The sequence below is a fragment of the Phocoena sinus genome, chromosome 20 (assembly GCF_008692025.1).
Source record: "Phocoena sinus isolate mPhoSin1 chromosome 20, mPhoSin1.pri, whole genome shotgun sequence".
NCBI classification, from domain to species: Eukaryota; Metazoa; Chordata; class Mammalia; order Artiodactyla; family Phocoenidae; genus Phocoena; species Phocoena sinus.
In genome coordinates this window covers 13,362,117-13,385,837 of record NC_045782.1, presented here as the reverse complement: position 1 = coordinate 13,385,837, position 23,721 = coordinate 13,362,117, and the positions used below count along the sequence as shown (strand labels likewise).

General features: G+C 42.6%; 1 protein-coding gene across 1 annotated transcript in view; it reads right to left on the bottom strand.

Moving 5' to 3' along the window:
* Positions 1-23,322, bottom strand: part of YWHAE (tyrosine 3-monooxygenase/tryptophan 5-monooxygenase activation protein epsilon) — a 44,899-nt gene extending 21,577 nt beyond the window's left edge. Inside the window, exon 1 of the mRNA XM_032615821.1 lies at positions 23,147-23,322. Within this exon, the coding sequence (XP_032471712.1) occupies positions 23,147-23,210 (64 nt within the window). The 5' untranslated portion in view covers positions 23,211-23,322. The remainder of the gene's footprint in view (positions 1-23,146) is intronic.
* Between the last annotated feature and the right edge of the window lie 399 nt (positions 23,323-23,721).

Genomic DNA, 23,721 nt, shown 5'->3' with positions numbered 1-23,721 from the left:
GCAGGCAGATTCTTAACCACTGCACCACCAGGGAAGTCCCAGAATATATTTTATATGCATACATCTGGACTGACATGTAGAGAAGTCTTTACCCCTCCCCTAAGACATATTAATATTTCTATCAAATGGGAGTACTTCCTCAAAACAGAAAGATCTATTGTTAAAATAGAAGTGTAAAAACTATACTTTTCAATATAACAAAATAAAATAAAAACCATTTTCCCCTCACACTGAGTTTTTCACTTTATCACATGATGACTATTATCTTAGAGACACTTTACAAAATAACTAAAAACCTCAAATAAGGATAATAAGATAATAAAGAGAAAAGAATCACCATCACAGAAAGCCATTCTGCACTAGAAGAGAATAGCAAAAGGAAGAGAACAAATATCTTGAAGTATTTTCCCAGTTGCTGAAGAAAAAAGTGTTGTTTTTTTTTTTCTTTCGGTAGCACCGCACCACATGCGGGATCTCCCACCAGGGATCAACCCCGCACCCCCTGCAGTGAAAGCATGGAGGCCTAACCACTGGACCACCAGGGAATGTCCCAGTTTCAAAAGTTTAAATTTTGGGAACATTTCCATCTTATGATTATCAGAGAAACTTAACACTGAAAGCTGGGATGTATGAAGGTGATACCTCTTGTACCATACACAGAAAAAATATTTGTGTTTTCTGAGTCAAAAGTGGGGAAGATAAGTACAGCAGCAAAGGAAAACCTGATGTTTGGCATGGGTTGGGGTAGGGGGGTGGGGGAGTTCCCAAATGAATAAAAAGCAGAAAACCAGACTTGTGCCAGAAACAGGAGAGAATAGCTAGATTGAGGACCAAAGGGAGAACTAAAAGGCTTAAGATGAAAGAGCTCAGCCTGGCCAGAGAGCTTAATGTGATGAATATCTCCCTTAAAATCTCAATACTTATTTCTGAAGAGATACGGTTTAGAAATTAAGGAATGAAAAAAAGGAAATCCACCAGAGACTTAGTGTGCAGAGAAGGGGGAAGTGTTATGCCCTTTAATGATTCATTCATATTGAGGCATGCCATGAAAGCAAAATGTCCTTCATATAGCATGCACATATTTAACATACCAGCCAAAGGATGACCTTTAGAGAAGCTGGCATATAATTTTGAGACAGCTCTGCCTCCCCTAAGATTCTGGAAAGCAGAGGCCTAGATGCAATCTATTTAATATCTCAAAATTGAAAGTTTTGAAACTTTTGAAAGTTTCAAAATTGAAAGTTTGAAAGTTTCAAAATTGAAACTTTTGAAAGTTTACAAGAGACAGTAAACATGTTTTCAACTTATTCTGAATTGTGATTGATAATTCTGTATTCCCAAAGGACAGGTGAGCTTGGGAACCAAATTATTCATCAAATTTCAGAGCCTTGACACAACAAAGGTTTCTTTTTCACTCAAATGTTTGTGAGAGTCCACCATCTTGAGGCTGTATGGTTCGGTACTTGAGGTTTCTCTAGTCAAGGAAGCAAGGGAAGAAACAGAAGAATCAGGAAAGGGCTCGTCACTGTCTCTGTTAAGTCCCCTACATACGAACCTTCAAGCTGTGAACTTTCAAAGATACGAACATGCGTTAGCATGTCCGATCACCTGAGTCAGTTCACCTGTCTGGAGTACACTGTCATGTGCATGCATCCTTTACAAGTGGTTGTGCTTTTGTGTACTTTACAGTACTGTATAGAGTACAATAGTATAGTGTCTTTATTTCAAGCTAGGTCTGCAAGAGAATGACTTCACTGAACTCCTTGCTGTGCAACATGAGGAGCTTACTAATGAAGACCTGATGGAATAGGAGATGCACGGAAAAGACGAAGAGAGACAAAAGTAGTAGTAACTGAAGAATCAAAGAGACTCACAACGTGGGAAATGGCAGAGATTTTACTTGAGGATTTTAGTTTTTTGAGGCACAGGACCTAAATGTAGAACGGTACTGCAGCAGCCGTTCAGACTGCAATCCAGTCCTACTGTGTCATTTATGACGAGAAAAAAAAGAGCTATTACCCAGACATGACTGGATCGTTTTCTCAAGAGGGTAGGTAGAATTGAATCCATCAAGGAACCAGAACCTGTGCCATCAACGTCAGGTGTGAGTGAAACTGCAGCTTGCCCTCCGTCTCCTATTGCTGACAATCCTTCAGCTCTACCATCTCCCACCTCCTCTCTCTCCTCCAGCCAGTAACTCTTCTTGCCTGTTCACTCGATGCCAGCCCTTGTATGCCAGCTGTTGTACTGCACTACTGTGCTTTTCAAGGTACTGTTTTCTTTATGTATTATTTCTGTGAAAAGTATTATAAACCTATTACAGTACAGTATTATATAGCAGATTGTGTTAGTTGGGTGCCTAGGCTAACTTCGTTGGGCTTAGTAACAAATTGGGCTTAAAAACGCGCTCTTGGAACAGAACAAGTTCGTATGTAAGGGACTTACTGTACACAGTTACACATACAATTTCTGCTCACACTGCACTGGCCAAACAGCTCACATGACCCTGCTGCTGCCCAAGTACAAGAAGCTGGAAGAAGGGGGAAGAGCACACTACAGTGTCTCAATATAGCTTAAAAAAAAAAAAAAAAAAAAACAAACCAATGAAACCACACTAAGATTTATTTAAAAAAAAAAAATAAGGCTATCAAGCCAGACATTACTTATAAGGTCACAGATACGCATAGGAATTATGGGCAATTAATTAACACAGACCACGAATTTTGTCTATGGTTAATGACAATTGAAGCAACAACTTAAAATGTCCCAAGCTGGACTTCCCTGGTGGCACAGTGGTTAAGAATCCACCTGAAATGCAGGGAACATGGGTTCGAGCCCTGGTCCAGGAAGATCCCACATGCCACGGAGCAACTAAGCCCACGTGCCACAACTACTCAGCCTGCGCTCTAGAGCCCACGAGCCACAACTACTGAAGCCCGCACGCCTAGAGCTCGTGCTCCACAACAAGCCACCACAATGACAAACCCGCGCACCGCAACAAAGAGTAGCCCCCACTCGTCGCAACTAGAGAAAGCCCACACGCAGCAACAAAGACCCAGTGCAGCCAAAAATAAATATTTTTAAAATTCCAAAAAAAAGAAGTTAAAAAAAAAATGTCCCAAGCTGAATTTTGTTCCTGTATTTGATAACAAGAAGTATGCAAGTTTGTTGGAGGAAAAATTTCCAAGGTACTAAATTTAAGAGGAATTTACCATATGGATCTTTACGTAAAAAGAGTCACAGAAAACGTTTGACTAGATTTACACAAGAGAAGCAGTCTTCACTCAGACACTTCTGATCTCATGAAATCAATGAGAGCATTTCTACAGGAAGTTACCTATGTGAATGTCCAGGTGTTATGCTGCTTTCAGATGATCTGATGGACTTAGACAACCTCCAAGAAATGAGTGAAATTACCAGCTAAGCAAAATTTGTACAACCACTAAACATAATCAATTCATATGGATAATCCAATGTCAATCACCATCCTGTCTTACAGATTTCTAAGAGTCGTATCTCTTGGTAGCAATGACTGTTAATATTTAGGAATATACAGGTAAGAGCCAAATTTTTTCTAAAACTATGCATTTTCTCTGTCACACTGATGAATATTCTACTGGCACCAATAATTCTGTACCATAAGGCATGGAAAAGAAATTTTATTTGGACAATTTTAAGGGCAGGTATTGTCAGCTAACCATAAAAGAAATTCAGTATGATTCCCTATGGAACATGATTTTTGACAGAGCTATACTCTCATAAGCCCATCAGATTAAGCTGGTTACAAAACATTCTCAGAAAACTAACGTGACTTAAATTGGCTGCTGAACATTAAATCCCTGCCAAATTCGACAATTTAGTTTCATCACTAATAATTCAGCTGCCTAAGTCTGCACAAAGTTTGTGATGCCATCACTTTGAAATGTTTTTTGCACCTGTGTGAGTGTGCTTCCAAATCACTGAAGAGTTCTGAGGTGCGAAAACACAATTTAAGATTTTACATTACTCAAAATTGTAAGTCAATCTATTAAAAAATTCTTAACTGGGAATCCCCTGGTGGTCCAGTGGTTAGGACTCGGTGCTTTCACTGCCAAGGGTCCACGTTCAATCCTGGCTGGGGAACTAAGATCTCACAAGCCATGCGGCGCAGCCAAAATAAATAAATAAAAATTCGTAACTACTTTAATTCCAACAGTAAATAATGTGGAAAGGATCTAAAAATACAATTAAAAGCTGATGTTTGTAGCTTTAGGAGACTTATATCACTTATATTTTCCTAGAGAGATAAAAAGCTATAGTAATCACCAGTTATATTTTGTTAAAACCAACAAAATATTGAGATGTATCTTACATATGTTAAGATGACTTATTTTAAAAAGCAATCTGAGTAAACAGTTTGGCCAAGATTTGGAAGCCACTCCTGGGTGTTTTTTTTTTTTTTTTTTTTTTTTTTTGCGGTATGGGGGCCTCTCACTGCTGTGGCCTCTCCCACTGCGGAGCACAGGCTCCGGACGCACAGGCCCAGCGGCCATGGCTCACGGGCCCAGCCACTCCGCGGCACGCGGGACCCTCCTGGACCGGGGCATGAACCCGCGCCCCCTGCATCGGCAGGCGGACCCCCAACCACCGCGCCACCAGGGAAGCCCTGGGTGTTTTTTTTTTAATATTTTATTTATTTTTGGCTGTGTTGGGTCTTTGTTGTGGCACGTGCAGGCTTTCTCTAGTTGCAGTGTGCGGGCTTCTCACTGCAGTGGCTTCTCTTGTTGTGGAGCATGGGCCCTAAGCACGTGGGCTCAGTAGTTGCGGCGTGCAGGCTCTAGGATGCGCAGGCTTCAGTAGTTGTGGTGCACAGGCTTAGCTGCCCCACAGCACGTGGGATCTTCCCGGACCAGGGATAGAACCTGTATCCCCTGCATTGGCAAGCGGATTCTTAACCACTGTGCCACCAGGGAAGTCCCTGGGATTCTTCTTTAAGCAAAAGTTTAAATGGCTTAAAGTTGACAGAATAAATCTGACATCTAAATACAGTTTGTGTTGAGTACTATATGAAATGAATAGGATGCTGAAACAAAACAGGAGATCTGGGAAGCCTCTCTAAAGAGGTCTTATTTTATTCCAGTAACATTTTTACTATTCTTGTCATATCTACATACCACTTGTACTGTTACTAGGTGGACCAAAAGACACACACACTTTGGGAAACAGCATGGTAGGAAACCACATTTATAGCCAGAATGATGCACATTAGATTTTCATTCTGGCTTAGATATTCACTTACATGCTATTTGACCTATGTCACTTAACCTCTATGAACTTGTTTCCTCACTTACAACTTGGAAGATACCCCATCACTCACTGGGTTATGAGAGTTAAAATGATATTGCATCGCAAACTCCCTGGCACATAATAGGAACTCAACAATATGTTAAAATCCTTTTATTTGCTTGCCTCTTTTTTTTTTTTTTTTTTGCTGTACACGGGCCTCTCACTGTTGTGGCCTCTCCCGTTGCGGAGCACAGGCTCCGTACGCGCAGGCTCCGCTGCATGTGGGATCTTCCCGGACCAGGGCACGAACCTGCGTCCCCTGCATTGGCAGGTGGACTCTCAACCACTGTGCCACCAGGGAAGCCCTGCTTGCCTCTTTTAAGACTTAAAAACATACAGGAATCCAGGAAGATGTAAGCACTTAGAGAAGTGTTAACACTGTGCTTGAAGCGGTAATAAGCTAAATAAAGAACAGTGAACTTAGTCTTAATGGCATCTAGAATGTTGAATCCTTTCCAAATGGTTTTCAATTTACTTTGCTCAGATCCACCAGAGGAATCACTAACTATGGAAGCTACAGCCTTACAAAATATGTTTCATAAATAGTAAGACTTGAAAGTTGAAATTACTCCTTGATCCATGGGCTGCAGAATGGATGTTGTGTTAGCAGGCATGAAAACAGCATTAATCTCATTGTACATCTCTTATCAGAGTTCTTGGGTGATCAGGTGCATTGTGAATAAGCAGCAATATTTTGAAAGGAATCTTTTTTTCTGAGCAGATCTCAACAGTGGGCTTAAAATATTCAATAAACCATGTTGTAAACAGATGTGCTGTCATCCAGGCTTTGTTCCATTTACAGAGCTCAGGCTGAGTAAATTTAGCATAATTTTTAAGGGTCCTAGGATTTTCAGAGATCAATAAATGTGGGGCTTCCCTGGGGGTGCAGTGGTTAAGAATTCGCCTGCCAGTGCAGGGGACATGGGTTCGAGCCCTGGTCTGGGAAGTTCCCACATGCCACAGAGCAACTAAGCCCGAGCGCCACAACTACTGAGACCACACGCCTAGAGCCCGTGCTCCACAACAAGAGAAGCCACTGCAATGAGAAGCCCACGCACCGCCAACGAAGAGTAGCCCCCACTCGCCGCAACTACAGAAAACGTGCGCGCAGCAACAAAGACCCAACGCAGCCAAAAATAAATACATAAATACATAAAATTTAAGGAAAAAAATCAATAAATGAGCATTGGCTTCAACTTTAAATCACCAGCTGCATTAGCACCTAATAAGAGTGTCAGCCTGTTCTTTGAAGCTTTTAAGCCAGGCACTGACTTCTTTCTAGCTATGAAAGTCACAGATGGGATCTTTTTCCAGTAGAAGGCTATGAAACATATGTTTGACAATGGCTCTCAAAGTTCCTCCAGGGTCATTCAGTTACAGTTGCCCACAGTGGTAGTTAGCCTGATAATACACCTTTATTGACTATCTGCTGGCCCTCACTCCCCAACTGATGTTTCCTTCCCCAACAAAGTAAATCACTGGCTCCTGAATCTTTGCTTTAGGGTCCACTTCTAAGGAAACTCAAGCTAAGACACAGTTGCGGCTGAAAAACATAGTCTACAATCCTTGCTACAGGAAGTATAGTCTACAGACCAGGAACATCAAACATCACCTGGGGGCTTAACGAAAAAGCAGAAATCCCAGGCACCATCACAACCCTCCTGTTATAATCTCTACTTAAAGACGACCTCTGGGGGGTTTCCCTGGTGGGGCAGTGGTTAAGAATCTGCCTGCCAATGCAGGGGATACAGGTTCGAGCCCTGGTCTGGGAAGATCCCACATGCTGCGAAGCAACTAAGCCCACGTGCCACAACTACTGATCCTGTGCTCTAGAGCCCACGAACCACAACTACTGAGCCCACGCGCCACAACTACTGAGCCCACGCGCCACAACTACTGAAGCCCACACGCCTATAGCCCGTGCTCTGCAACAAGAGAAGACACCACAATGAGAAGCCTGCACACTTCAACAAAGAATAGACCCCGTTCGCCGCAACTAGAGGAAAGCCTGCATGCAGCAACAAAGACCCAATGCACCATAAATAAATTTTTTAAAAAACATAATATGAAAATACAGAGGTAGATACAGGGAAAAGCGACAGAAATCAATAAACTACGTAAATGAAGGGGAAAAATAGTAAGAGGTCCATACTCAAAGTATGCAGCACCACTCAAAAACAAGAGTTAACTGATCATGTTTTTTAAAAAACTGGACAAAAAACTATGCAATATTGCCACAGAATTTCCCATATTCTCCAACTCAGGGTCTCTGGCAATTCACTGCTGAAAAAACAGCTGAGACAGCCTCTAAGAAGGGAGCTCTACAAGGTCGTCTAGTCAAATCTAGCTGTATACCCGGAGATATGTATTAAATTTGAGTACTGATCAAATGCCTTAATTTTTAACAAGCACCCTCAGTAACTCTTAGTCAGGGGTTTGAGAAACGATCTATTCCCGTGTTTCTCAACCCTGGCTGCACAGTAAAATCCCTTGGGAAGATTTTCTCCTTTAAAGGTAGACTGACATAGGTGAACAAACCAGACATTTTAAACGTTTTTATGTTAGTCTGGTTGAAATGGTCCAATTTTTTTAAAATAAATTTAATTATTTATTTATGGCTGTGTTGGGTCTTTGTTGCGGCGCACAGGCTCTAGGTACGTGGGGCTTCAGTAGTTGTGGCATGCGGGCTCAGTAGTTGTGGCTCGCAGGCAAAGTAGTTGTGGCTTCTGGGCTCAGTAGTTGTGGCTCATGGGCTTCGCTGCTCCACGGCATGTGGGATCTTCCCAGACCAGGAACTGAACCCGTGTCTCCTGCATTGGCAGGCAGATTCTTAACCGCTGCGCCACCAGGGAAGTCCCAATTTTTGTTTTAAAAAACCTTTGTTAGGGCTTCCCTGGTGGCACAGCGGTTAAGAATCCGCCTGCCAATGCAGGGGACATGGGTTCGAGCCCTGGTCCAGGAAGATCCCACATGCCGCAGAGCTCCTAAGCCTGTGCGCCACAACTGCTGAGCCTGCACTCTGGAGCCTGCGAGCCACAACTACTGAGCCCACGCGCCACAACTACTGAAGCCTACGCGCCTAGAGCCCGTGCTCCACAACAGGAGAAGCCACTGCAATGAGAAGCCCTCGCACCACAACGAAGAGTAGCCCCCGCTCGCTGCAACTAGAGAAAGCCCACGCGCAGCAACAAAGACCCAACGCAGCCAAAAATAAATAAAAAATAAATAATTTTTTTAAAAATACTTTTTTATATTCACAATGTTTTGTTGAGGGAAAAAGGCATGTGGCTGAATAACATATAATGTGATTTCTACGAAAGAATGCAGTACATTACGTGTATGTACTATAAATATGTATCTATCTTTAGGACACTTTTTTTTTTTTTTTTACATTAACATCTCTGAAACCCAGATTTCTCTTAGTCAGTGGCATGTCATGATGCAGTTAGCATTTTTCTGTATTAGTATGATGCATATCAATAACATTAGAGTCAATAAAACAAGGTATGTTTGTGAATACACGAATTGGCACTTGAGCGAAGTTCTAAAAGTATATTCACAAACTGTCAACAATCGTTACATCCGGCAGGTTGGAGTAGCTGTCAATATTTTACTTGATAGGGCTGTACTTGTTTAACTTTTTCACATTTAATTTTAACTTCTGTAGTTAAAAAAAAGAATCGGGGAAATTGTGGACTTCCCTGGTGGTCCAGTGGTTAAGAATCTGCCTTCCAATGCAGGGGATGCAGATTCGATCCCAGTTCAGGGAACTAAGATCTCACATGCCACAGGGCAACTACAGAGCCCGCGCGCACCACAACTAGAGAGAAGTCCGCACACTGCAATGAAAGATCCCACATGCCGCAACTAAGACCTGATGCAGCCAAATATAAAATAAGTATTTTTCTTAGAAAAGTGGGGAGAGCTTCCTTGGTGGCACAGTGGTTAGGAATCCACCTGCCAATGCAGGGGACACGGGTTCGAGCCTTGGTCCGGGAAGATCCCACGGAGCAACTAAGCCCGTGTGCCACAGCTACTGAGCCTGTGCTCTAGAGCTCACGAGCTACAACTACTGAGCCCATGTGCCACAACTACTGAAGCCCACGCGCCTAGAGCCCGTGCTCCGCAATGAGAAGTCACCGCAATGAGAAACCTGCGCACCGCAATGAAGACTAGCCCCTGCTCACCGCAACCAGAGAAAGCCCACACGCAGCAACGAAGACCCAATGCAGCCAAAAATAAATAAGAAATTACAAACAGTGGTATTTTTCTCCTGCTCAATACTGTTTAATCTCTCTATTCCTTTTTTTAAATTTATTTATTTATGGCTGTGTTGGGTCTCACTGCTGCATGCGGGCTTTCTCTAGTTGCAGCGAGCGGGGACCACTCTTTGTTGTGGTGCACAGGCTTCTTATTGCGGTTGCTTCTCTTATTGTGGAGCACGGGGCCTAGGCGCACAGGCTTCAGTAGATGCAGCACACGAGCTCAGTAGTTGTGGCTCGCAGGCTCTAGAGCACGGGCTCAGTAGTTGTAGCACACGGGCTTAGTTGCTCCGTGGCATGTGGGATCTCCCCGGACCAGGGCTCAAACCCGTGTCCCCTGCACTGGCAGGCAGATTCTTAACCACTGTGCCCCCAAGGAAGTCCTATAATCTCTCTATTCCTTGATTAAATAAAATAACACGTGAATATCTTCAATGTCCATGTGAAAAAGCCAGGGGGTTTAGGAATAAGCACTAGTTAAGATTTCAAAGCTAGAAAGCAACAAAGAATCTCACAATGCGTAAGGGGAAAGGAGAAAGACAACAGTAATTTAAAATATAAAACAGTAAGAAAAATTCCACATTAATAAGTGGGATTCTACTGGTTACACTTAAGGAACCATATTAATACTACATAATCTAATAAATCCAAACATTTTCTTACAACTGCATTTTACCAACTGTAAAGTATAATACTGAGACCAACTCTCCTCTGGAAAGAACAATGAGGGTAGTAGCCTTGTACATTCTCTTTATCCTGACAACTAGTAAAACAGGATGAAATTCCATTCATGTTATTCGGGAGAAAAAACAGTATTTTATGCAGCACCTTTTCCCCAAAATGATCAAAATATCTGGGGTCCCTATGTTGCACAGTTCCAAGAGAAGTTTATCATGCCAAAGTGACCCTGAAAGTGCTGCATTAAAAGAATTGCAGGGCTTCCCTGGTGGCGCAGTGGTTGAGAGTCCGCCTGTCGATGCAAGGGACACGGGTTCGTGCCCTGGTCCGGGAAGATCCCACATGCCGCGGAGCGGCTGGGCCCATGAGCCATGGCCGCTGAGCCTGCGCGCCCGGAGCCTGTGCTCCGCAACGGGAGAGGCCACAACCGTGAGAGGCCCGTGTACCGCCAAAAAAAAAAGAGAGAATTGCAAATACAGCAAATGCGAATCCATTATTCTGAGAAAAGAAAAACCAACAAAAAACAGAGAACAGACCTACAAAGTGAAAATAGGTCAACTCAAGCAAGGTAAGTAAAAAAGCTAAACCAGCCTCTGAGGGAAAGTATTCGTGGCACAGTCCCTCATTAATCCTGGTGCTTCCTTAAAAGCTTGATGCCTTTTGGGGTATATTGAAGCCTCATCTTCCAGACCTTCCAACCACAACTTAACATTACATTAAATCATATAAAATCATCATTTTTGTAGGTCAAAAATGGCTGAAATTGACAATTTCATATAGTTGAACCTTGTAATTCATTCAACACAAGCAGGAATATATATGAAAACTTGGCAAATGGGAGTTCCTCTATTAAATGAACCAGTAGCTTAGCTGACTGGAGTAAAACCCAAAGTTGTAGACACAATCCACAGCTGAATTTAGATTTCTTTCATAGCCCTCCACTCTGCTGGTCACAAGGCAAAGATTACTTTTTTTAAAGTTTCTGCCTGCAAATTGTATAATACAGCTTTCAGAAGTCTATTATACAGGGACTTCCCTGGTGGTCCAGTGGTTAAGACTCCATGTTCCCAATGCAGGGGGCATCGATCCCCGGTTGGGGAACTAAGATTCTGCATGCCCCACAGCGTGACCTAAAAATGATAATAAAAATAATAGTAATAATAATAATAGTACCAAAATGTTCATTGCAGCTCTATTTACAATGGCCCGGAGAAGGAAGCAACCTAAGTGTCCATCATCAGATGAATGGATAAAAAAGATGTCGCACATATATACAATGGAATACTACTCAGCCATAAAAAGAAACGAAATTGAGCTATTTGTAATGAGGTGGATAGACCTAGAGTCTGTCATACAGAGTGAAGTAAGTCAGAAAGAGAAAGACAAATACCGTATGCTAACACATATATATATGGAATTTAAGGGGAAAAAAATGTCATGAAGAACCTAGGGGTAAGACAGGAATAAAGACACAAACCTACTAGAGAATGGACTTGAGGATATGGGGAGGGGGAAGGGTAAGCTGTGACAAAGCGAGAGAGAGGCATGGACATATATACACTACCAAACGTAAGGCAGATAGCTAGTGGGAAGCAGCCGCATAGCACAGGAACATCAGCTCGGTGCTTTGTGACCACCTAGAGGGGTGGGATAGGGAGGGTGGGAGGGAGACACAAGAGAGAAGAGATATGGGAACATATGTGTAACTGATTCACTTTGTTACAAAGCAGAAACTAACACACCATTGTAAAGCAATTATACTCCAATTAAAAAATAATAATAATAATAAAAGAAGTCTATTACACAGATGAGAAAAACAGGCCCTGAGACTAAGTTACATGTCTGAAGGGACAGTAATCAGAAATAAAACATGGACATGAAAGACCTCCCCTAAATTTAATGATTTCTGGTCCAGTGCTCATTCTCCTATCTCATCTCTCTCTTCAATAAAAAATATACTCAAACCTACATACCCTTCTGCCTTATTCATATATGAAAGAAAACACAAATTAAGCCAAAAGACTGTTCAAAATAACCTTTAAGTTATAAAATTAAAACCTAAAGAACAAGGCTTCCCTGGTGGCGCAGTGGTTAAGAATTCGCGAGCCAATGCAGGAGACACAGGTTCAAGCCCTGGTCCGGGAAGATCCCACATGCCACGGAGCAACTAAGCCCATGCACCACAACTACTGAGCCTGCGTGGTGCACCTACTGAAGCCCACGTGCCTAGAGCCTGTGCTCTGCAACAAGAGAAGACATCGCAATGAGAAGCCCACACACAACAACGAAGAGTAGCTCCCGCTCGCCGCAACTAGAGAAAGCCCGCGCGGCACAGCAGTGAAGACCCAGTGCAGCCAAAAACCTAAAATAAGAATAAATAAATTTATATATATTAAAAAAAAAAACTAAGAAACAGGGACTTCCCTGGTGGTCCAGTGGTTAAGAATCCACCTTCCAATTGAGGGGGCTCGGCTTCGATCTCTGGTCGGGGAGCTAAGATCCCACATGCCGCAGGGCAACTAAGTCCACAAGCCCCAACTAGTGAGCCCGCGTGTCACAACTACAGAAGCTACACGCCACAACTAGAGAGAAGCCCACATGCCACAACAAAGACCCAACACAGCCAGAAACAAATTAAAAAAATTTTTTTTCTTTTTTTTTTTAACGTAAGGAACAGAAATAGAGCTTCAAGTGGTTTGGACTAATGGGAATGAAATAGACTAACTGAATCCCAGTGATCCCTACTGCTGTCACCTTTCCTAAAGTTCTTAATCCTTATCTGTAAAAGTACCTACTCTGCAGGGTTGTTTTTGAGGATTGAGGGAATGTTAAGCACCTGGAATAGTTTTCAATAAATTGTAGATGGTACTGTTACAGGGTTTTATTATCAGAGTCAATGAAAATAATTTTTTGAGAAAACTTTTGTTTGTTAATACCACTTAACACTAGTAGTCAATGAAGAAAGAATTTGATATGGGACACGGACCAGCACCAGGTATAATGCCTTACATTGTACCAAACACCACTGTTGTTATTGACTAATTCAAATTAACTCTTTTTTTTTTACATCTTTATTGGAGTATAATTGCTTTACAATGGTTAGTTTCTGCTTTATAACAAAGTGAATCAGTTATACATATACATATGTTCCCATATCGCTTCCCTCTTGCGTCTCCCTCCCTCCCACCCTCAAATTAACTCTTAATTACACATACTAACAGAAGAGTAATTCTAAAAGCATTTATGCATTCACTGCAAAATAAGCTCCTTGAACAGACCTTTTGTCTGTTTTGTTTACTGGTGAATCCCAAGTTGTTTAGAACAGTACCTGGTACATACTCTGAATACTAAGGCTTTTCAAAACACAATAATCTTGACACTCAAATATGTACCATTTTTCTTCTTCATGCACCAGCCTAAACAGAGGAGCCTCTCACTCTAAAATTAACTCATACCTTCCCTTAAAAAAGAGTAAAACAATTTTTAGCCTTGGGAATTCCCTGGTGGTCCAGTGGTTTGGACTCCACACTTTCACTGCTGAGGGCCCAGGTTCGATCCGTAGTTGGGGAACTAAGATAACACAAGCTGCTCAGCCGGCCAGAAAAAAATCTAGCCTTAAAAAAATTTTAGGGCTTCCCTGATAGAGCAGTGGTTAAGAATCCGCCTGCCAATGCAGGAGACATGGGTTCGATCCCTGGTCCGAGAAGATCCCACATGCCACGGAGCAACTAAGCCCGTGCGCCACAACTACTGAGCCTGCGCTCTGGAGCCCACGCGCCTAGAGCCCGTGCTCCACAACAAGAGAAGCCACCGCAATGAGAAGCCCGCGGCCCCCAACGAAGAGTAGCTCCCGCTCGCCGCAACTAGAGAAGCCCGCGCACAGCAACAAAGACCCAACACACCCAAAAATAAATTTATATAAAAAAAATTTTTAAACGTTCCTGATTAGCTTCTGATAGGTAGAAAACAGACATCCTTTTACGACGACTACAATTTTGACTCCAGAAAGGTATCTCGCCCATGAGTCTCAATACTGAGAGGAAAAAAAAGATCCCTCTTACTCCATCAGAACTGGAGATTTCTCCTCTTAGAATTTACGAAGATACTCCCTCAGGCATGCAAACATGTTTACCTGTACTAGAACCAAAAAAAATGTAAAAGATTGGGGAAGTAAATGACCTAAGGTACATATGGGAGTGGGAAAAAAAGAGCTTAAAGTCAATCTCTTTTCATAATTTCTGTAGAATTTGATACTGAAATTAAAAAACCTTAAAATTTTGTTTTGGAGCACATGAGAGGTAAAATGACAAGAAATAACCCATGCACTGATTCAGGAGAAGAGTTATACTTCTTATTCAGATTTAGTAATCTGATTTATTTTCCTAAGTCTTTGAACAGCCAAGAAACTCTCATCAAAATTGCAGCACTTTCATAGTAACGTATTTTAAAGTAGTGGAGGGAAAACTTTACTCTGCACAAAAAAAAATTTGTATCAATGAATACCTTTTGAAAAACTTATAAAAGCAAAATTATAACTGTCCTAAGTGATATTTTATAGTCAAAGGGCATAAAATGTGTCGAAATTCTCATGGTAATCCTATTATAAATTTTTACTAATTTATGATTTAGCCCATTATGAGCAAACAAAATCAATCAATCACATAAACTCTTAAGCAGGACACATTTCTACAACACAAAAGTATTCACCACCACCATTCCAAGGTCCTTAAATCTTCAAATGACTAACCACCAAGGACTACGTAGTATTAATTGGTAGCTTATTTTCATACAAATTTATTTATTTTATTTGTTTTTGGCTGCGTTGGGTTTTCATTGCTGCATGTGGGCTTTCTCTAGTTGTGGCGAGCAGGGGCTACTCTTTGTTGTGGTGCGCGAGCTTCTCATTGCAGTGGCTTCTCTTGTTGTGGAGCATGGGCTCTAGGTGCGCAGGCTTCAGTAGTTGTAGCGCATGGGCTTAGTTGCTCTGCAGCATGTGGGATCTTCTCGGACCAGGGCTCGAACCCATGTCGCCTGCACTGGCAGGTGGATTCTTAACCACTGCCCCACCAGGGAAGCTCATAATTGGTAGCTTTCTTTAATCAGAACCCATTCACTGCCCAAGGCTTACACTAAGCCTTTAAAATCACATCTCACGATACTGGTTACACATAATATTTTTTCCTAGTCAGTAACCTGAGACTGCTAACGTGCAAATATTTAACACTGATTTACTTTTACGCTTTTGTACTATGGAACCTTTCATCCCAAACCCATAGACATCAGGTGTTATATCTGCTAGGGAGATAAGTATATCCTCCTGAATATTAACCTGGAATTAATATCAAAAGAACTACAGGGACTCCCCTCGTGGTGCAGTGGTTAAGAATCCGCCTGCCAATGCAGGGGACATGGGTTCAAGCCCTGGTCCGGGAAGATACTGCATGCCATGAAGCAACTAAGCCCATGTGCTACAACTACTGAGCCTGCGCTCTAGAGCCCAAGAGCCACAACTACTGAGCCCGAGTGCCAGAACTACTGAAGCCCACGTGCCTAGAGCCCATGCTCTGCAACAAGAGAAGCCACTGCAATGAGAAGCCCATGCACTGCAACTAAGAGTAGCCCCTGCTTGCCGCAACTAGAGAAAGCCCGCATGCAGCAACAAAGACCCAATGCAACCAAAAATAAATAAATTAAATAAATTTAAAAAGAAAAAAGGAAGAACTACATACCAGGGACTCCCTGGCGGTCCACTGGTTAGGACTCCGCGCTTCCACTTCAGGGGGCGCAAGTTCCATCCCTGGTCAGGGAACTAAGATCCTGTATGCCACAAGGTGCAGCCAAAAAAATCAAGTACTACATACCTCAACGTGGCCAAAGTATAGGTTAAACTGCTTGGGAATAAATTTGGACAACCTTCATCCTCTGGATATGCAATTTTACAGATGAGTTAAGATTAAGGATTTTGTTTTGGGAACTAACCTTTATGCAAATCTAACTTGGACACTAAACTCATGACAGTACACTTGCTAAGAATAACTCAAAAAAGGTATGTCAAAAAAAAAAAAAAAAAAAAAAAAAAAAAGGTATGTCAGGGCTTCCCTGGTGGCGCAGTGGTTAAGAATCTGCCTGCCGATGTGGGGGACGTGGATTCGTGCCCCGATCCGGGAGGATCCCGCATGCCACGGAGCGGCTGGGCCCGCGCATCCAGAGCCTGTGCTCAGCAACAGGAGAGGCCACGGCGGTGAGAGGCCCGCGTACCCACCCCCCCCAAAAAAAACAAAGGTACGTTATCCTCTAATATGAATGTAGATCAACAGCAAAAACATTTACTTCATCTCTGACAATGGGTAAAAGGAAATTTTCACAATTAAGACTACTACCTGATAATTATACTTTGCAGTTTACAAAAGCCCACAACTTCATAACCACCCTTGAAATTAGCAAGCAAGGTAGTATCATTAATTCCCATTCTATAGATGAGGAATCCAAATGATTCCAAGGCCTTTGCACTACATTACATCCACCAAAGTATGAAAGTCATTTTTTAAAGTATTCTGACTTCCTAACAAGCAAATTTAACAAGGTAACTATTTATTATAAATTTATTTATTTTTGGCTGTGTTGGGTCTTCGTTGAGCGCGCCAGCTTTCTCTAGTTGCGGTGAGCGGGGGCTACTCTTCGTTGAGGTGCCCAGGTTTCTCATTGCGCTGGCTTCTTGTTGCGGAGCACGGGCTCTAGGCGCACGGGCTTCAGTGGTTATGGCACACAGGCTCAGTAGTGGGGGCTCGCAGGCTCTAGAACGCAACGCAGGCTCAGTAGTTGTGGCGCACGGGCTTAGCTGCTCCGCGGCATGTGGGATCTTCCCGGACCAGGGGTCGAACATGTGTCCCCTGCACTGGCAGGCGGATTCTTAACCACTGCGCCACCAGGGAAGTCCAAAAGTCATTAATTCTTACTCATAGTAACGTGTCTCCTCCAAATTTTTATATGTGAAGAGAAGGGCTTAACACATTTCATATTGCTTTAGCTAGATAAAATCCTGTCCTGATCACAAATGAAGCCTACCAATGACAGATATGCCCAGCTACTATGATGGATCGATCACTGAAAGAAGGGCAATAAATTCAAGATTAAATTTCAAAAAGATAAACCAGCATCATGATCATATGTTTTCTAAACTATTCAGGATTCAGTGTTCTAAACATAATGATCATAACAAGACGTGGGTGAGACTTTAAAAATATTATTTGGAAAGTTCTAAACTTAAGACAGACCCTGCTGCTAAGGGTCTGCACCTAAGTTTTTTTCTTTTTTTTTGCGGTACGCAGGCCTCTCGCCGCTGTGGCCTCTCCCACCGCGGAGCGCAGGCTCAGCGGCCATGGGGCACAGGCCCAGCCGCTCCGCGGCATGTGGGATCTTCCCGGACCGGGGCACGAACCCGTGTCCCCTGCATCAGCAGGCAGACCCCCAACCACTGTGCCACCAGGGAAGCCCTAAGTCAAGTATTTTTAAACACAGATCTAACTCAAGGTAAACATACATAAAACATACTTGGCTTTGACACTATCAGTCTGATTGACTAGTTAGTATGCCAGTAAGCTCTATTTTCAGCAACTACTGTATTCTTGACTTTTCCAGCTCCCATTTGGGGGAAAGGGGAGTGAGAGGAGGAAAGTTTTCACTTTGCCTTTGATCCGTCTTATGTTCTGCCAAATAATAACTTCATTTGAAAGAAGAAAACCAATATTCTGGGGATTCAGATCTAAGATATCTTGGTGGTAGAGGGATGGACAAAGCTTAGGAAACTTTCTAAATGAGACAACTAGTAGCAACAAATGGTCTTAAGTAGGACGACCATAGGGCAAATTTGCAGTTTCAGCACAATTATGAATTGGCACCCGTTCACTTCAAGGTATCCTGACTTGAATAAATTATGATGACCCTTCTATTATTATGGCAGTTGTTATTACAACTTAGTAAACTTACACGAGCTTCTGAAATTGTTCCTTGGACTTGCATGAATATTTAGTTAATGAGCTCAAAGTAATGTTATCTTGGCAAACCAATCTGTCAACTGGGATGTATCTGTATTTAACTGTATCAAACTGTTAACTGACCATTTCAAAAACCGTGAAAACAATTTTGTTTCTGTTCCCCACTACCCCTTAAGAGATTCTGCTTAACAGCTAGCTAGGCTACTATCTGGAACATTTGAGAATCATTTGCCAACCTCCCTGCCCCCCAAATTTTTATGACTATATCATTAATTTAAGGGCTGCATTCATTAAGACTAAGGTGAGGGGCAGAAACGTTTTAGAAGTACTTTACAGAAATGCATGGCATTAAGTTATATCCCAATACAGAAATTGTGATAAAGCAAAAAACCTAAATATAAACACACTCTGAGACTACCTAAAATTCATCACTCTAACTTCATTCACTGTGCCTTGTTTTTGAAAGAAAACAAGAGATTTCTCTAGAAAAGTATGAAGATATCTTACCTATTTACAATGGATACGAGTCAAGTCATAAATACCAAAACATATTATGTAAAGTAACTGCTAAAAAAATAAGCATACCCCTCCTCCCACAAGGCACCATCTGATTTAGTTACACATGGGTCTTTTGTGAGTGGCTCAGGAGAAATAAGAGTACCAGTCTAAAGGTCATCAGACAGACAAGTTCTGGCTTTGCCATGTACTTGCCAACTAGTCATGTGATACAGGAAAATTAAAAAACAAAACAAAACAAAAAAATCACTAAATCTTCTCACTTTCCTGAACCATAAAATGGAATTAACACTACCGACTTCAATATCACATGAAATAAGTAAAAAATTTTCTGAAAGTGGTCTGTGAAATGTGAAGTTCTATATAAATATGAAATTATATAACATAAAGTTTAAAATTTTAACCTATATCCTATGCCTGTCACTACTGTTTAAATACACTTTACTTAAATATAAGGCTAAAAAATTGCTGGAAAATCAGCCTTACAGCCCTTTAAAAAAAAAAATCATGCTTTCAGATCAGCTTCTTAAAGTATTTGACATTCATTTGTAAAATTAGATACATTAATTCACTGTGCTGAAATTTCACTTGCTATATACCAGGTTAAAGTCAAGAAATTTTCTGAATATTTCATATTCCCTTGACCAAGCTATAAAACAATTATGAAAAGCCTGCTTATTTGTATGGACTTTCAGTGGGTTTGCTTGTACTTAATGAATCCAAAATTTGCTCAGTTTAGTATCTGTGTTCTTCCCCATACTAGAATTCAAAGATGAAAAGGGTGCCTAGAAATGTCCACAATAAGAATTTACCCCATCACCACCTCAAATTGCAATGATTCATGATTTCATTATATTCTATAGTTTTGTAAGCCAACAGAATAGACTGAACTATATATTGTGTATATGCACTAAAATATACACAAAAGAGCATCTACCTTAAACACAAAGACTAAAAGCTACTTGTAGGAGGAATTTTTAAATTGCATTATCCAACTCTGCTTATGTTTAGATAGGAGAAATGTATTCAATAAATTTAACTCCATTAACTGAAATAGCAATTTCAGCCTTAAGTGAAATAGCAACAATAAAAATTATTACTGGCCTATAGTCAAAGAACTGATAATTAACCTTGCTTTTAAACTCATTACTAAAGTCAATTTACTCTTATCCATTTTTTTTTTCCCCTAACAAGATGTATATTAAGGAGGTAATTCAAAACATGCCCCCCACCCCTCACTGACTACCAAAATAAGCCAGAGATGAGGCTCTGGTGTCTTAAAAGGACAGCTCTCCAGTGACACAGAACAGATGCATTCCTGGTGTTCCGTTCACAGACGGAATCAAACTCGACCATCAAAATGTTACCCCTACCTCATGTGGAGCTAATCATCACATGGAGAAGAAAAGTGAGAACAGGCCAAAACCAGCACTACCCCACAACCCAAATGTAGCCTATGGTGACCGCTCTATTCTCAAAAAATGTAGAAAGTACTCATTTTCCCCCCTCTATATTCCCCACTTTCCCATACTAATATGGTTCATATACATGAGAAGTTAAGACTTCAGAAATGCTAAAAGATGATGGGGTTGCTTAATATGGTTATGAATGATATAAAAACCATCCCTTAGACTACTGTTGTTACATGATAAGATGCTAGATTTGATCTTCAAAGTGAACAGTCCTAGCCCCAAACTTCAATATTTCCCATCTGCAACACAAACTGTCCTTTTCCTGAACACAGCTTAGCTCATCCTCCAGTACCATTAAATAATCTGCATCAATTGATTCCAATTCACCAGGACAAAGTTAAATGATGCCACAAAAAAGTTGAAGTACTAGGTTCAACATAACATGCAAGATAAAAGCTAAAGGTACTGCAAGAACAAGGAAAAAAGCCAATATGTATATCCAACTACACCAAACCAAATCGTCAAAAGCACTCTTCACCTTCCCCATACCTGATAAATTGTTTGGCAACTTATATAACTATGGGGTCATTTTTTTTGTGACCACAAACAAAACTGAATTATTGCACCCAATAAAGGAGTGGACAAAGGTAGAGGATGATTCCTAATGACTGTCTTCCTCTTCTTCCTTTCCAATGACTCCCTCCCAATTTTGTGCCCAAAAGTCACAAGAGATCCTGTCCACCTGGGAGATCCTATATACCCCCCACCCTTAGATCCTGAAGGACAATCCTAATGTTTAAACAACAGTAAGGATGTGGCTCTATAGTCCTGTGATGAATAACCAATTAAGCCTTTGGTCAAAAATCCTCAACACCCAATTCCAAAAATATGATTTTCACACTAAACTGTCACTTACTTGGAAGCTACAATCACAAGCTTCCAAATCAGTTTTTAAAATAAGTTCTTAAAAAAACCTTCCTCCATGTCCTTTTTGGTGATCACAGCAGGTTTACTCAAAGCCTAAATCCCTACACAACAAAAAACATTCAAATACAATTTAGAGTTTCTTCCCAAGGGCACTGGTAGATTAAGAGGGGAACCTATTTGGGGCAGGAGAGGGGAAGAAGAAAACAACTTCCATTACAAGCACACCTACATTTGTTTGACTTTTAAATACTGAAATAAAGACAAGTCTGACCTTGAGCTGTATTTCCCCATCTTATTCCCCTCCTCCTCCCAAGAGAAATCTTGTTCAATACAAACAGCAATTTAAGGATTTACAAAACGAAATTTAGTGATCTTTCCTAAATTTGAGTTCGAGGTCTTTTCTCCTAATTTTCAAATTCCTGAATCCTAAGGTATGATGACACACTGGGACTAGCCCTGAAGCTATTCACATGACCAAACAGGCATTCAAGGAAAGCAAGGTTCCCACACAGAATGTTGAAAAATAAATGGTTTAATGAAGCAAAATCTAAAGATCACTGACACTTGATTCCAACCATGTTTCACCCCACAACAGCATTAAAAACACAAAAAGCATACATATGATTTTTTGTTTTGATAATACTAGTTTAAAGGATGTGGGGGTAATTCAAATACCTAGGTCCAAAATGGGGGAAGGGAGGGACCCAGGCCGGGAGGGGCAATTAAAAAAAGCAGCACTTTGGGACTGAGCAAACAGACACAATGGCCACTTCGATAAAGTTCTGAAAAATGACTATAGCACCTTTAGGGACAAAGGAGCAATGAACAAAGAAGAACTGTTCCAATCTGTACATAAAGCCGTCTATTAAAACTGGAGAAAAGAAAACAGGATCTGCTGGGATCCCTTATGTTCTTAATACAAAAACCGAAGCCTCTGCTGAGTGCTTTGGAATAACTGAATATCCCCAATGAAGTACGAACACGCATTCCAAGCCAGGGGAGTCAACCAAAATAGTTACTACACGTTATTTGAAAAAACTTTATTTTTCAACAGGTCCTTCCATTTGTCATAACGCTGCGTGTAAACAGGAAAGTCATCATTTTTAAATACCGGTAGATTGACGCACAGGCATGGAAAAGAGACTAAGAGTCATATCTCCTTTTTTCCTGTTCAATGTTCTATCCAGCAGAACCCACAACTTATGGAGCCAGAAAATGATTACAGAAACTTCGAGCTCTCTGGGATAAGTCTGAGGACAGGGAACGTGAAAGAGATTTTCCTAGGCCTCCCTAGAAAAAAGCGAGGTTGAAAGGAAAGCCTAAAAAACCCCGCTACAAGGTGTGCCGGCCTACGGGAAGGAAATCCGACCGTAGCATCTCAGCTGGCCTCCGCCCAAGGATGAACTGCAGTGATTCCCACTCTCTCCCCCCTTCCCCCACCCTCATGGCCCCCCACCACAAGCCCAGAGAAGCCCTCCGCTTGCAAGGGTTCTCCTTTGTGAGACTCCACAGCCGCCGCCCCACTTTGGGCCTCCGGGGAAAAGCCACCGCCCCCACCCGCCATATTTCCCTGAAAGGCGCCCGCGCTACAGCGCCGAGTCGCCACTCTCCCCCATGTGGCGGGTGTTTCTTCCCTCATCACGCCACCAAATTGTTCACCACGTCCCAAAACCGGCCCAGAAACTCCCCTGGGGATTGCTCGCCAGGAGACAGCACCCGCCATCTCCTCCCCCGCCCCCGCCCCGGGACTCGCCCTCCCCCCAGCCGCCATTTTACAACCAACTCCTCCACCCTATAGCCTTGGTCTCCTCGGCTCGCGAATGTCTGCAGCTGAGGACTCCGAACAGGTCAAATTCCTGAGCCTGGAGCCTCCTACCGCTCCGGGAGCCCAGAGGCCATTTCCTGCTTCCCGAATCCACGTCCCCGGGCTAGGCTTGGAGACGATGCCGCCATTTTGTCTCCTGCTCCCGGCCTCTGTGGGCGGCGGCAGAGGGTCCGAGAATTCCAGCCCCCCGTTGCCCCGCCAACTCACCGTCGTATCGCTCAGCCTGCTCGGCCAGCTTCGCCTGGTACACCAGATCCTCCCGATCATCCATAGCGGCAGCGGCTCCGGCAGGGTCTGCGCGACGGATGGAAGCGGATAGCGTCTCCAACTCTCAGCCTCTCGCTCAGCGCCCGGGCTGCAAAAATGGCGGCGCCTCAATCCGGGACTTCCGCCTGCGCACGCGGACAACTGCTCAGCTCTATGGCAACCGCTCCCTGGCAACTGGCGCGGGGGGCGGGTCCGCGAGCTAAGTGCCCGAAGAGGCTGGAACCAGCTAGACGCCCCTCCTCCGTGGGCTCAGCGGCTGCTCTAGGCGGGAACTACGACTGCGGGGAGGGAGAGCGCCACGAGCGAGCGAGGGAGGCCAGGTGAGGCCAGCTTGGACTGCTCCAGGAGAGAGTGAGCAGGAGAGCTTGTACTGCGGACTGAGAAACGAGAGGCTGTAACGGTTTTTGAAATCGCAAGCTTTCCTCTCCGAAACCAACTTCTCTCCCATTGCCCCTGTTTTCTCAGCCAAGCCCAGTCCTGGCCCTTTTTCAGACTCGTTTAACTCCGGGGTAAAG